This window comes from Archocentrus centrarchus, chromosome 10 (genome assembly GCF_007364275.1).
Source record: "Archocentrus centrarchus isolate MPI-CPG fArcCen1 chromosome 10, fArcCen1, whole genome shotgun sequence".
Lineage (NCBI taxonomy): Eukaryota > Metazoa > Chordata > Actinopteri > Cichliformes > Cichlidae > Archocentrus > Archocentrus centrarchus.
This window is the reverse complement of record NC_044355.1, coordinates 24,845,804-24,859,822: the sequence shown is the minus strand read 5'-3', so window position 1 is coordinate 24,859,822 and position 14,019 is coordinate 24,845,804. Positions and strand designations below refer to the sequence as shown.

Here is a 14,019-nt window from a genome sequence, read left to right as displayed (position 1 = left end):
TGAGTCTGTAACCATAAACCATAGACTGCAACAAGACCCACTGCACAATTTAGCACAGTCAGTGTTAAAGAATTTAAAAAAGTACAGAAAAATGACTTGAAGAACGGACACGTTCGACCTGGCAGGGACTCATGGGAATGTACGTGTTTATGATGCAATCATTTGTTTAGCAGTTTTCTCATGGTTATAGCAGTTATGGGGATTGCTGCATGTGTGTGGTGTGTTTTCCTGAGAACGGTATTTAAGGTTTGGTTAGCAACGGGCCAAACTCTCAACAGCGATAAATCACTTCTGACCAACGTTTATCTTCAGGGCTGTTGTTCAAATGCTGAAGACAGAATAAATGCTCAGATCTTCTCGTAGTTAAGAAATAAAGAAAACTGAATGTAGCTCCTTTGTTTTATTAGATCTAGATCTGTAGTACTTTAGTATATGTTATAGTAATAAATCATTTCTGGAGATTACAGTAGGAATATCAAAATAACACTACAACGCTAGCCCGACTGCTGCAAGTATGATACTGTATTGATTGTATTCTGTGCAGCACAGTGCTGTGATGTTTTACAGTAAACTTTGTTGTTGTAGTTTACAGTAGCTGTAAAATAACAGAGTTTCATGCTGGTAAATCTACCTTTACTTTAGTACTTTACAGGGATCTGTGCTACAGTACGCTCTTATGTTCCACAAGGTTCTCTGTGGGACTAATGTTTAAACCTAAAACATTGGGCCCCCGGGTGGCTCAGTGGTGGAGCAGGCGATCGTATACATATGCTGCGTTGCGGTGCAGGTGGCACAGGTTTGAGTCCCGGCCTGTTGCCAGCTTGCCCACGTATCCTTCCTCCACTGCAGAAAAAAGCCACTGTGGCCAAAAAAACACACACAGAAAAAAAAAAACTAAAAAGTTGCCAATCTAACTGGGCAAATTGTTTGTTTTTTGTCTTCTTGATGTTCTGTCTCATTAAAACCCAATATCATGTAGAAATGCTGTTGGAAAGACCAACCTACTGAGCATGTGCCAATACACTGGGAAAAAAGAGCTTGTACAGTTGATTAATACTGAAAGTACATTTATAGACTATTATTGAATATTTATAACCAGGTGTACAGTATATATCCTGTTTGCCAAAATGTTACATTTAGAGTCAAGTAAAACTTCAAGAAGATGCACAAGCTTTTTTCAACAAATTGCCAGGAGCCTGAATGCAGCATAGGATCTGTGAGGGCAGTGATGTCAACACCAGACATAGATACAGGGGATGTGAACACTTTCTGAATTTACAAATAACATTTAGTCAATCAGCAGACCTCCAGGAGCCAAAGCAGAACATTAGGTTTGCCATACTTGTGAACACCTTTTCTACAGGAACCCCCACTGTACAAGTCATGCCATAAACCCAGCAATTAATTTGCAACAGAACAGCAGTGAGGCTGTGTAAACCAAACCATGCCTTCGCTGGCTGTGATGGATTGTTCTTTGCCTGATTGGTGAATTGATTTCCAGTGTAAGTAATGGTTATGAACTGTTGGTGTCCAGCTCAGACTGATTCCTGAGAGAAGCAGCACAGACTGCTGGTCTGCCTCAGATTTGGGGGAGCCTAAATATTTCTCATTGCCTGCCAAGAGAAATATTTAGGCTCCCTTTGGCTGGCAGATAAAACGCCTGATGGCCTAGGTGGAAGGTGTGTGATTAAACATGGATGCTTGGAGAAATGTAGGGCTCAGCGGTTAGGGCTGCATGCACCTTACAAGATGGAAGATTAATATGTGGCAGACGGAGCATGACAAAATATGCTTCAAAGTGCATCACACTTTCTCTCCTGCTGTTTGATTTGAGGTATTTTGTGATTCGCTACACTCTTTCATGTTTACAGAACATTTAGTGTTATTCAAAAAAAAAAAAAAAAACGACCCTCTTTGAATCAGGTGGGAGTACTGCATGCTGAGAACGGAGAGAAAACAGATAACCTGGAGCACTTCCCTGTGCTGACATGACACTAAAACACCTAATTAACATTTGCAGCTGGCTGTGATGCAGCCACATGAGAGGGTTTACCATTTGCATAGTGAATCAGAATGCACGCAACAGGCTCCAGTGCACCAACATGCTGTGTTCTGCAAAACAGGACAAGAAAATGTAGCCACTGTCCACAAAGACCTGAATTATTTCACCATTTACTTTTTTTTTGTTTTTAGTTTTTTGCAAATCACTCACAGATCTATTCCTTCCTCATTAGAGAAGATAGAAGCCAGTGACATTTGAGCTCCATGGAACAATTTAAAAAAAAAAAACTCAAGAGTTTGGATAACTACATCTTTTACAAAATTACTCCCAGTTTGGTCACAGTTCATATCACACACCTAATTTATATTCTCTGACAATGTGACTGAGGAAAGGCTGCCTAAATTTGACTATAAATCAACTCTGACTCCCTTAGCATTTACTCCATCACTGTGTGCACCAAACTTAGAATATTGCCAACCTCACAGCAAAATAACTCCAAAAAAAAGAGGCTCCTTCCAGGTCTCAGTACCAACCAACTTAAAGTGAGGTGTCAGGCAAGGTTACTTTGCTCCATGTTCAGATCAGTACTAGAATACATTTTACAAGTTTCAGTTTAGTTAAGTGGTGGTTTCTGCCATTCAACTGGCATGTTTTTAAACAGGCTAGCTTGTTTAATGCGGCCAGTTTTTCAGAGCAGGTTGGCAAATGTTCAGCCAGAGGGATGGAGAGTGTGTGGGTTGATTCTCAGCGCTCATACTGAAGAGGTCAGCATTTAAACAAAAAAGGCTCGATGACAGAAGAAAAGTGTCATAGTGATACTATCCCCTGGAGAAATATATATATATATATATATATATATATATATATATATATATATATATATATATATATATATATATATATATATATATATATATATATATATATATATATATATATATATATATATAAAACTTGTAAAATGTATTCTAGTATTGAGAATGACTTAATGTTTGGTGCTGAATGTTAGAAATGTACTCTAGCTCACAATATATCAGGAGTGCGTAAAGCACTACAGTCCAGTTTCTAAAAGCTTTGTTAATGAGTTACCTGACACTGGGGCTTCGGGGACCCACTTGGAGCCCGGGTGTAGAGACTGAAATACTGTGCGCACCTCCTGGCAGTTTGGCACGTGTCCGCCGGGAAGAGAGAACAGCTGGAGGAAGGCGCACAGAAAGAGCGCACTGTGGACTGGTGATGAAGTCATGGCTAACGAGCAGCACTTAGCCAAACCGGACAGAATTGAGCAAGCCGCCGCCGAGGTAAACTTCAGCTCACTAAAAGTTACAGGAGGATCCAGCTTTGCGCTGATGAGGTGAGGCTGCAGCTCCCGGCGCTGCTCGGATCAGCATCCTTCCGCTTTCTTCTCCTCTCAGCCTCTGTGCGCCTGGAGAGCTGCTCTCGTGAGCTTCTTGCTGAAGCTCCACCGATGCTGATAACTTGTGAGTCCCTCTTCACTTGCGGCACTGAGTCTCAGCTCTCCGCACAGATGAACGAGCCCGCGAATACATGTGCGCGTTCCCTAAAAGCGCGCACCACGGCGTGAATCTAACTGCGCGTGCAGACATCTCCCCTCTCGTGGAATATTAGTGATGCGCGCTGACACATTAGCCCTGTGTGGGCGCAGGAGTGGAAATATGAGGGGATTAATGCGCTGCACAAGCCGCTCTAGATGAACTGCACGGAACGTTACAGGATGCAATTATCGGGCGCATTACTTGAATGATTTAGTATTCACATAAAACAAAGATCAGGAGCTGCACACATTACACAAAACAAAAACACACACATTGTTGTTGGAGCTGCGATTTATTTTCCAAACAAAGTCTGTATGAACATAGCATCTTATGTCAGGCAATTCAATTGTACAGATTTCTTCATGTAAATTTCAAATTAATCTTTCACTGAGATCTAGAAGCATTGAAGTTGAGATGGTGCCATCTAGTGTTCAGTCTGCATGTCAGCAGCAATAACGCTGTTAAACAGACAAGCCAGGGCAACATTTGCAGCTCTTCTCTGCACACTGAACAGTTTATCAAGTCAGAAATGTGATTTTGGAGGTTTTCCTGCCACACAAATTAGTACAGTCTAAATGTACAACTATTTCACGGCATCTGGCTGATTGCAGATGGATACTGTGAAATTTGTTTGTGGCAAGTGTTGAAGTCCATCCATCCAAAATGGCAAGAAGCAGCAATGTCAGAAATGTTACAATGACATCACAACAGAAGAAGAAACAACAGCAGCAGCTGCTGCTGCTCATCTCTCGTGCCTGCAGAGAAAGACATTCAGTCTTTCAAGTGTTCCTCAAAGCTGGAAACAGACAGAAAACATAACAAGCGTGCGTGTCTGAGAAACAGAGAGCTTTGCATGGATTTGCACAGCAGTGCCTTTCAGAAGCTGAGCGCAAACCATCAAAGCTCACTGTAAGCCCAGCTGAGTTTAAGTGCTATGAACAGGCAGAAAGATGACCAGCAGTACCGGAAGTGCACAAACTGCAGTAGATCAGTGTTTGCTACCTGCACTGTGAGCACTTTGGAACTGCCAGGACAAGGAATGGAAATTCACCAGTGACGATGTGAGAGGAAAGACCTGTGAAGTAGTAAATGTGACATTGACTGCTTTTACTTTCATACACGTGCAAGACTTTTAATGAGCTTTGCATACAAAAGTTCACTTTCCAGCAAACATTGCTCCCGTGTTCGTGTTACCTAATGCAAGTTTTTCCAGTTAAAAATACCAATTGATCTATCGCACAGACGCAGCTGAACACAGTGGGTACTACTCCCTGGGTACCACTTAATGAGGCTCCCAGTTGAGGACCTTAAAGGCATCTATTTCTCAAACTCAGTTGTCTACCTAGGCCTCTACTTCTTTCTAGTCTGGTTCAAAATCATTTAATTATGCACAACATGATAAACTTGCAATGGGTAGAATAGAATAGAATAGAATAGAATAGAATAGAATAGAATAGAATAGAATAGAATAGAATGCCTTATTTGTCATTATACAGAATGTACAATGAGATTGGAGGGCCACTCCTGTTCAGTGCCATGTAGTAGAAGTGATCTATTGGCGATGTTTGCTATAAATGGACCACTGTACACAAGTATTCCCATAAGTCATTATATAAATAATTGATCACTGGCATTTACAACAATTCTGATCAAATTCATGTCATGTGAGACACCCTAATCCAGTTAGACATAAAATACTAATGTATTACCGTAAACTGAATACATTGTTACATTGTACACTTTACGTATTCTAGATTGCACTTTAGGAATTAAGCACTACAATTTTACTTAATTAAACATTTTATCATGTTGCATTTTTTTAAAGGAAAAAAAAAAGTCTAACAGTGATGAAATACATGCTAGTTCTGGCCAAAAGCAAAAACCGTTTCAGACACTGAAACAACAAGCCCTCCAGACAAAAGGGGCAACTAGGGCAGTAGATACTGAAATACTTCACCAACTACACTAGATGCACCTTAGCTGGAGGACCATATGAGGCAAGAGGCAAAGCAGAGGGAAGTGATGAGCTGGATAACTTCCAGACACCTCCAGTCTGGACCATCTGCAACAAAAATCAACCAGCAGAGACAAAATTAATCTCATGATTCTACTAATAATTACTGGGGAACAAATGCATGCCTTTATGTGGTATGAGTAATTTATTACAACCATGTGTTGTATTATAAGAGCTAAACAAAGGAAGGCAAAACTGTAAAAAGCAGAATGAACACTGGTTAAGTTGCCATTTGCACCACGCTGACAGGCTTAAAAGCTGCAGTCAAAGAAAGTCTCTGATCTGTCCAGTAAAAAGCAGCCATATCACATGTGTAAATACTCCTTCACATCAAAAGTAAATCGTCTTCACGCTGTCAGCTCATTTACATTTCTACTCATCTGGGCAATTAAACACTGCATCAGATTTTACCAGCTCCATGATCCAAGTAAATTCTTAATCTGAGGAGTAACCATTCAAAGATATCAAAGCTGTTCTACAGTTTTGAAGTGTGGCGTAAATGGTGAGAGTTTTCCTTTGAAAGAACGTGAAGTTGCATTACACTGAAATGAAGCAGTGTTTAAAAAAAAAAAAAAAAAAGCCTCAGATTTAGATGAGTGTTGGCCGGCTTTGTTACTTTACATTATTTAAAGGTTACAATCGATGCGTTTCTCTTCTTCAGTGTGCAACAGTCGAGCCAAACCACACAAGTTCTAGACGCTTCTCTTCACATCCACGTGTTTCACTGGAGTTTGGTGAAGTGGGAGGGAGTTTAAACTGAACAAGCTCCATTTTCCAAAACCAAACTTCCAGATCCAACACCGGAGGTCACCTTTCCGCTTTTTCTCCCTGAACTAGAAAAAAAAAAATTTAGGTGGTCTGAGATTTGTGCTTTCAATAAGTGGCGCCACTGACGTCTGGTGAGGGACGATGTGCGCGTCAAGCCCCCCAATTAAAGAATGGCTTTCAATCAATCTAATGGTATAATTAATACAAGGGGTGCCAGCTGCTGAGCAGTAAGTGGATTCATTTTTAAGAGCTTCACGGATTAATAAAGGATCAGTGTGCCAGTAGCCTTCATCTACGACTCGCGCAAATGCACTTTAATAAGCCATTGTTGGCCTTTATGTACAGATTATACCGAGTTTGACTAATCCAATAATCAAAAAGACGAGATGCCAACAGATTGTTCAGTTTCTATTAACGCAGTTCTCAGCACATACGTCAGTCAGCACGCAGCTTACCTCTGATTTGTGTTGAGCTTCATTCATTTTAGTGAATGCAGTCCAGCCAACGGGGCTTCCCATAAAGCAGAAATCTCCAACATCGCTGTACCTTAACTCCGCAGATGTTGCATCCCCTGTAGTCCACTTTGCCACCCTTCAGCACAAACAAAAAGTTTTGTCATGCATGAAATTGTAAAAGCATCCTTTTTTTTTTTGGTAAATTTTTCCTCTTTGTGGGGGTGGGGGCAGGAGCGCAGGCGGATATGCGTCCTTAAATCCACTCATAATCAAGATGCTCGTCGATATTTGGCATCATATTTAGATTTTTCCTCTGAAGCGACATCCCCTGGGGAAGAAAAAAAATCAGAATATGAAACTGAATATGAAGTGAGAACAGTTTTATTGATCATCTCGCTCATCCATTCAGCGCCGAGTCGGCCAAAGAAACCCAGGAAGCTTGTGACCTATAACCCCTGTAAAGCCCTGCCCCCACATAGCCTTCAGTGCTGCCTGCAACGAGGACGTCCTTCCTCACTAGTCCCAGACGAGTTTCCTTTAATAAAATTCTTTTTGCAGCTGCTAAGCTGAGAGACGTACATGCTTTCCAAAGCATGGTGGCACTCCCCCTCCACTGTGGGAACGAGCTGCAGAGTTGTCTTACTTGCGTTCTTCTCTGGTTGAACTTTGACCTACTTTCCCAGGCTGTACGTTATCTGCGTTAGAAGGCTGTGATTGGCTGCGTTAAGAGAAAGCATCCTGCAGCTGCCATTTTACTTTATTCATCTGTAATATGTGATTTATGTCATGAAACGTGCCACTGACAGAAAAAAAGGGTTAGTCATAGTAACACAGGGGGGAAAAAAACTGCTTGGTTTATTTATTATTGTTTATGAGTGGCAGCAAGATGACTCAGTGGTTTAAACCGGTGCCTCTAGGTGGCTCGGGGTTGCCCCCCTGGACATAGCACTACCCATTACACCCTTTCATGTACTTAGAGTCAGCCTGAAAGACACGTTTGCTGAATGTGCATTGTAGTGTAGCATGTCAGTGACAAGGACACGCACACACAAATAAGTAAATACATAAAATGTCAGGCACATACTTCTGCACGGAGCGTCACCTTCACCATCTAAGGATGAAATTGAATTCTGCTGGGGTAAAGTGCAGCCCTGGCATAATTCATAGGATGGGTTAAATTCAGAAAACAAATCTTCTCGAGTCCATTAAAAAAAAAAAAAAAAATATATATATATATATATATATATATATATATATATACATACACACATACATACATACACACACATACAGGTGGTGGTCATTAAATTAGAATATCATGAAAGAGTTGATTTATTTCAGTAATTCCATTTAAAAAGTGAAACTTGTATATTATATTCATTCATTACACACAGACTGATATATTTCAAATGTTTGTTTCTTTTAATTTTGATGATTATAACAGACAGATCTCCTCCCAGACCTGGACTAAAGCATCTGCCAACTCCTGAACAGTCTGTGGTGCAATGTGACAATGGTGGATGGAGCGAGACATGATGTCCCAGATGTGCTCATTCGGATTCAGGTCTGGGGAACGGGCGAGCCAGTCCATAGCTTCATTGCCTTCATCTTGCAGGAACTGCTGACACACTCCTGCCACATGAGGTCTAGCATTGTCCTGCATTAGGAGGAACCCAGGGCCAACCGCACCAGCATATGGTCTCACAAGGGGTCTGAGGATCTCATCTCAGTACCTAAGGGCAGACATGCTACCTCTGGCGAGCACATGGAGGGCTGTGCGGCCCTCCAAAGAAATGCCACCCCACACCATTACTGACCCACTGCCAAACCGGTCACACTGAAGGATGTTGCAGGCAGCAGATCGCTCTCCACGGCGTCTCCAGACTCTGTCACGTCTATCACATGGGCTCAGTGTGAACCTGCTTTCATCTGTGAGGAGCACAGGGCACCAGTGGTGAATTTGCCAATCCTTTTGTTCTCTGGCAAATGCCAAGCGTCCTGCAGTAGGAAGGAAAAACTCCCTTTTAACAGGAAGAAACCTCCAGCAGAACCAGGCTCAGGGAGGGGCGGTCATCTGCCATGACCGGTTGGGGCTGGAAGTGAAAAAGTTCAAATAAAGTTTGAAAGTGAAAAAGTTAAAAACCAACAGTGAAAACTCTCATTTAAATTTAAATTCTGCCTTCACCTTTTCCCTCTGCTCCTTCAAAAAAAAAAAGCATGAAGGCATTTGGTGGCTTCATGATATACGGCCGGTTCTCATCCTGCTGCTCAGGACGCTTCCTCTTTCTACAGCAGTAAAACACAAAGTAAGAGCGCATGTTGTCACTGTGTGCAGCTGTAAGGTAAGTATTTTTAAAACGTGGGTCAAAGCTTTATTAAAGGAGGCTGAGTCCAATAATTCATGCAGGCATCTACAGCTAAATGACCGATACCTGCACATCACAAGGCAGTCCCACTCAAAAAAAGTCTAAAAGCAGCAGACCTACTTTGGAGGGAGTGTGTTGAGTGGAGGAGCAGAAGAGGCAAAATCACACATCAACGCACTGTTCCTACACAGATACAGAGAGACAGAAAGAGTTTATGAAGATACAGATGTTCAGCAGCTGTCACACAAGCTGCAATAGTGTCATCTATCCACCAAGTGGCAGAATTTAACCTCTCTTTTAGACCAAAACACTGAAACTGAACATGCTACATCTGTGAGATGAAAACAATATGCAGGTGAATAATCCTAATATGCCTGAATGTTTCTGCTGAGGCTCACAGAGCTCAGTTAATATGTGGGAGACTGCAGTGTGAGAACATTTGTACCAACAGTGTACTGTGTGACATAAGCTGCTGCTTTACGTATATGTTTCTGATCATTTCTGATAATTTTGTTCTATTTTAAATTAAATTCTTGTGTATTTTTTATTTCTTAAAATGATGCAAATGACTTCATTCAGTGCTCAATCACACAACATCTCAATCATTCAAACTGAACTTTTGACACTTTCTGTTCGAGTTCAAGGTCACGGCGAGAAGCCAGCCACAAGATTTAGGGAAAATATTTATGTAGAAACACAAATTCTGGCTTAAAAGTGTATTATTGAGAAGTTCCATTGTATAAACCTAAATAACCTTAAAAAGATCCATGGGAGTACTTACCAATGATAATCAGAGATGGATTTGTTCTATGCTATAAAATGTTTGTTTTTGGAGCTCTGAAAAGCAGGTGTTCACACGGTGAAGTTCATCCATGAAGTGAATCATTTCAGCCTAAACCCGAGACATCAAGTACAGATGTCCACAGTACATATCAGAATCCTTATTTCTTTAGAAACCAAATTATAAGCACAGACACTAAACAGTCCTCATTTTTGTTTGTGTGTTCTAGCATTCAGAGCCACTATTTTAGCACCACCAGAAGCAGTGTTTGAAAAACTAAGGACACTTTTACTCCATCCACAACAATTTAAGAGTGTAAGTAGCTAAAAAAAATGCGCTAGCTTAACTGATCATAAGTGAGTTCAAGCACCTCTATAAAAGCAGAAGCTCTGTCAGTTTGCTGCTCAGGAACATTGAGCTGTGTTAACCCAGGCCACCTGTGTGACAGCTAAAGCTTAGCCCACATTGGGTATATTCATGAGAGGATAGAGCTCATCAGTCTTAAAACGATTCATTTAGACCATCTAATCAAATGTGAGAATGATGCCACTTTCTTCTAATATAGCCTGAATATATTTTTGGAACTTCATTTAGAAATAATTTGTTTTGGCATTTTATATGATCTACAAGGGGAAGGGGGGCTTTGCAAAGTTTCCCTGTCTTCCCTCCTTTCTGCTTGTTGCAATAGGAAGCAGAGGGAGTTTTGGTGGTCTCAGCCTTACCAGCCACACACCTGCATACAGACTGTGAGTGTGCTCAGGTTTTCTTTTAGTGATGATTCATTTTACTGCTCTACAGTTTCACAGGTGAGGTTTTTTGTGTGTGTGTGTGTGTGTGTGCTACAAATCTGGTAGGTAAGTCTGTGCTGATTTGCTCCCTTTTGTCTCTGAATTTATTTCATGCCCTTCAACAGAAACTTTTGTTGTCGTTTCTTTCCCAAACCTTCCTGTTGTCTGACGAAAATATCAGAGGAGCTCAGAGAAGGTGAGAAAACCTTAAATAAACTGTGTGGGTTTTTTTTTTTTTTTGCCTCAGGAGAATAAACATAGATTAATACAAGAGCTTCAAAGGTATGGAACACTAAAGATCACCTAATTGATTAAAAACTCAAATTAAAGTAGTACAACTCTTAGTTTGTATATGACAAAACCACTTCAGATTTTTTACAGAGATAATTCATGTGTTCTCTTGGCCTGATGTTAAATTATATCTTTCAAAAACATTTAATAGTGCAGGAGTGCAAGAGCAGGCGAAGAAAAAAATATGAGCATTAGAGTCCTCTGTTTTCGAGCGGATGTGTTGCACTGTGGGAAATGTAGGCTCCAGAGTTTTTGCAGGTTAACATTGGGGTTTCTCTGCTGCACCAGCTTTGATTTCTGGCTTTTCTGTTGATTCAGCAGTGCATCGTAAATCCCTGAAGTACTGTTTTAATTTCCAGAGATCTTTTAGACTTTCCTACAGTTTACACTGGGGACATGGAGGCTGACATGGTTGCTTTGGTTGGTTTAAGGTCAAAACGATGTCCTGTTCTGTTTTGCATGCTTCTTTTTTTACTGTCTATGTTTTGGGTTTTAGATATTTGAGTTTTCAGTGTGTAGGGCTTTTACTTGCATTATTACATAAAAAAATAATCAGTACCTCTTACCTGACTTCCTCAGAGTCAGCTGATTTTTGGTTTTCTTTTGTTTTTGTTTGGTTGGTTTGTTTTGCTTTGTTTTTGTTATAACTTGTAAAAGCAAATTGAGTAAACGGGGCATGTCGTATTATGCCAAAACATTTTCAGAAGAAGACGAGTAGTTTCGAGTCTGCTACAATCATTATTATGTTTTGTAGAATCACTTTTACAGCATCTGTATTTTTTTATTCTTTTTTTTTTATTTTTTTATTTGCAATCTTTGTTTTATTTTTGTCCGTCCCTTCCTCCATCTGCCTCCCTATGTTACTTTCTGCTTTTTATCCAAACCAGAGGATGACGACTTCAGCAGTAACACTGAAGGTATATATTTAGGTAAGTCTTCTGGAGCAGCATGAATAAAAAGATAATTCAAATTTATTGTTGATGTAGTTAATAGATTTGCACTTTAGTTCTGGTTTTCTGTATCGTGGATCAGTTTTTGAGGTTTATCCACTGACATCTGTTCTTCTCCGTCAGCGGGCTCACAGCACCACCCAGCCATCCCACCGCACCCGCTGCCCCTGGAGTTGATGCCCTGCTCTCAACAGCCCCTACGAGGAGGTGGTTCGCTACCAGCGCCACCCTGAGGATGTACACCGCCTCTCTTAGGTACGGGAAAGATTTCAGTCTTTTAGTTTAGCTCCAAAACCTGCATATCTTATGAAACATATCTTATCAATCTTATCAATGTGCTTCTTGCACTATCGCAGAGGTTTTCGTAAACTTATACTGTTTATGTGTGTATGTATACAAAGTATGAGATGATTTTTTTTCCTCCTCACCTATCCTTTTTAATGGCAGCGCCTCCAAAAGGGGGCAGCGTGGCCACAGTTCACCTATCTCCCCAAATTCCCTGTTTTGTCCCAGTAAATGTAAAAAATAAAATGTATTAATATTAAGCATAAATCATCCTGTTAAATGATGTTACTAAAGGTAGTAAGGGGCCCATAGTGTGCTAATATCCCCCACCAGCAGCAGACTGAACTGTTGATACAAGATACATATTTTCATCTTGTTTATGCCAAATTCTGACCCGACCATCTGAATGTCGCAGAAATTACACCTCATCAAACCAGGCAACATTTTTCCAATCTTCTGCCTCCTGTTCTTAACTCACAGGAGTGACACCCAGTTTAGTCTTCTGCTGCAGCACTCCAGCCGTTTCAAGGGTCAATGTATTGTGCATTCACAGATGATCTTCCGTAGACCTTGGTTGTAATGAGTGGTTGAGTTACTGTTGCCTTTCTATCAGCTGAGTCTGGCCATTCTCCTCTGACCTCTGGCATTAAGCTGACATTTTCATCCAGAGAACTGCCGCCTACTGCATATTTTCCTTTTTCAGATCACTCCCTGTAAACCCTCGAGATGGCTGAATGGGAAAATCCCAGTAGATCAGTAGTTTCTGAAATACTCAGACCAGCCCGTTGGGCAGCAACTGTGAAATTTTACTGTGATAAGTCACTTAAATCATCTTTCTCCCCCATTCTGATGCTTGGTTTGAGCGTCAGAGTTGCTGCCATTTGATTGGCTGATATTTGTGTCAATGACCAGTTATTTCCACCAGGAGTCAGCTGAGACCAAAAAGAGCAAAACCAGAGCTCTCGCATTCTTTCGGTGGCCCGAAACAGGAAAAATGAATGATATTGCTCCTGAACTTAATGCATAAACAATCATGTTTGCTAAAAACTTACGTTATTGAGGTTTTATTGACTTGCACACTTATTATAAATTTCATATATTCTTAAGGTTGCACTTTTCTAAAACTCTGCTGTAATTCCACAATTGTATCATTTACTTACTAAGATGATTAAAGTCTTGCTGTGACAGAGTCCATTAAAGAAGTCAGTGACACCTCAATGAAGCACACTCTGTACCAGGCCACACATTAATGAGGTGTAATAATTGTTCAGGCAACAAAAACACTGCAAAACAAAACATTGCAATAACATTTTATTTTCATGAATGCTTTCACACTTCACTTATCCTTTATAAAGTTATGTACACATAATTTGCTCCTTAAGTAAATAAAATATCCAGTGTGGAAAGGTAAAGAAAGAGAAAAGAAGGCAACAGTTTAAAAAAAAAAAAAAAAACACAAAAAAAAAAAAAAAAAAAACACAAAAACCCAGAAAACAATATTGATTTTAAGGAATTTAAATGTGTGACTACATATTGCCAGTGACTTATATATTAATAGGAGGTACAACTAATACAAGGTGCCAACTGTTGCTAACAGCACCCCCTGGTGGGATAACTGCACAGAACAAGTCCTAAAAGTGCATGTCATGATTGGGGTCAAATTTCAAGAAAGTCTGCACACAAATTTACATGGCCAACCTGAAAATACAATTTCATTTAAAAAAAAAAAAAAAGACAAATTTAAATACGACTGAGAACAGACT

At 40.4% G+C, this 14,019-nt stretch overlaps 1 protein-coding gene across 1 annotated transcript in view; it reads right to left on the bottom strand.

Moving 5' to 3' along the window:
• Positions 1–3,353, bottom strand: part of gpc3 (glypican 3) — a 133,526-nt gene extending 130,173 nt beyond the window's left edge. The window contains exon 1 of the mRNA XM_030739471.1: positions 3,092–3,353. Within this exon, the coding sequence (XP_030595331.1) occupies positions 3,092–3,248 (157 nt within the window). The 5' untranslated portion in view covers positions 3,249–3,353. The remainder of the gene's footprint in view (positions 1–3,091) is intronic.
• Between the last annotated feature and the right edge of the window lie 10,666 nt (positions 3,354–14,019).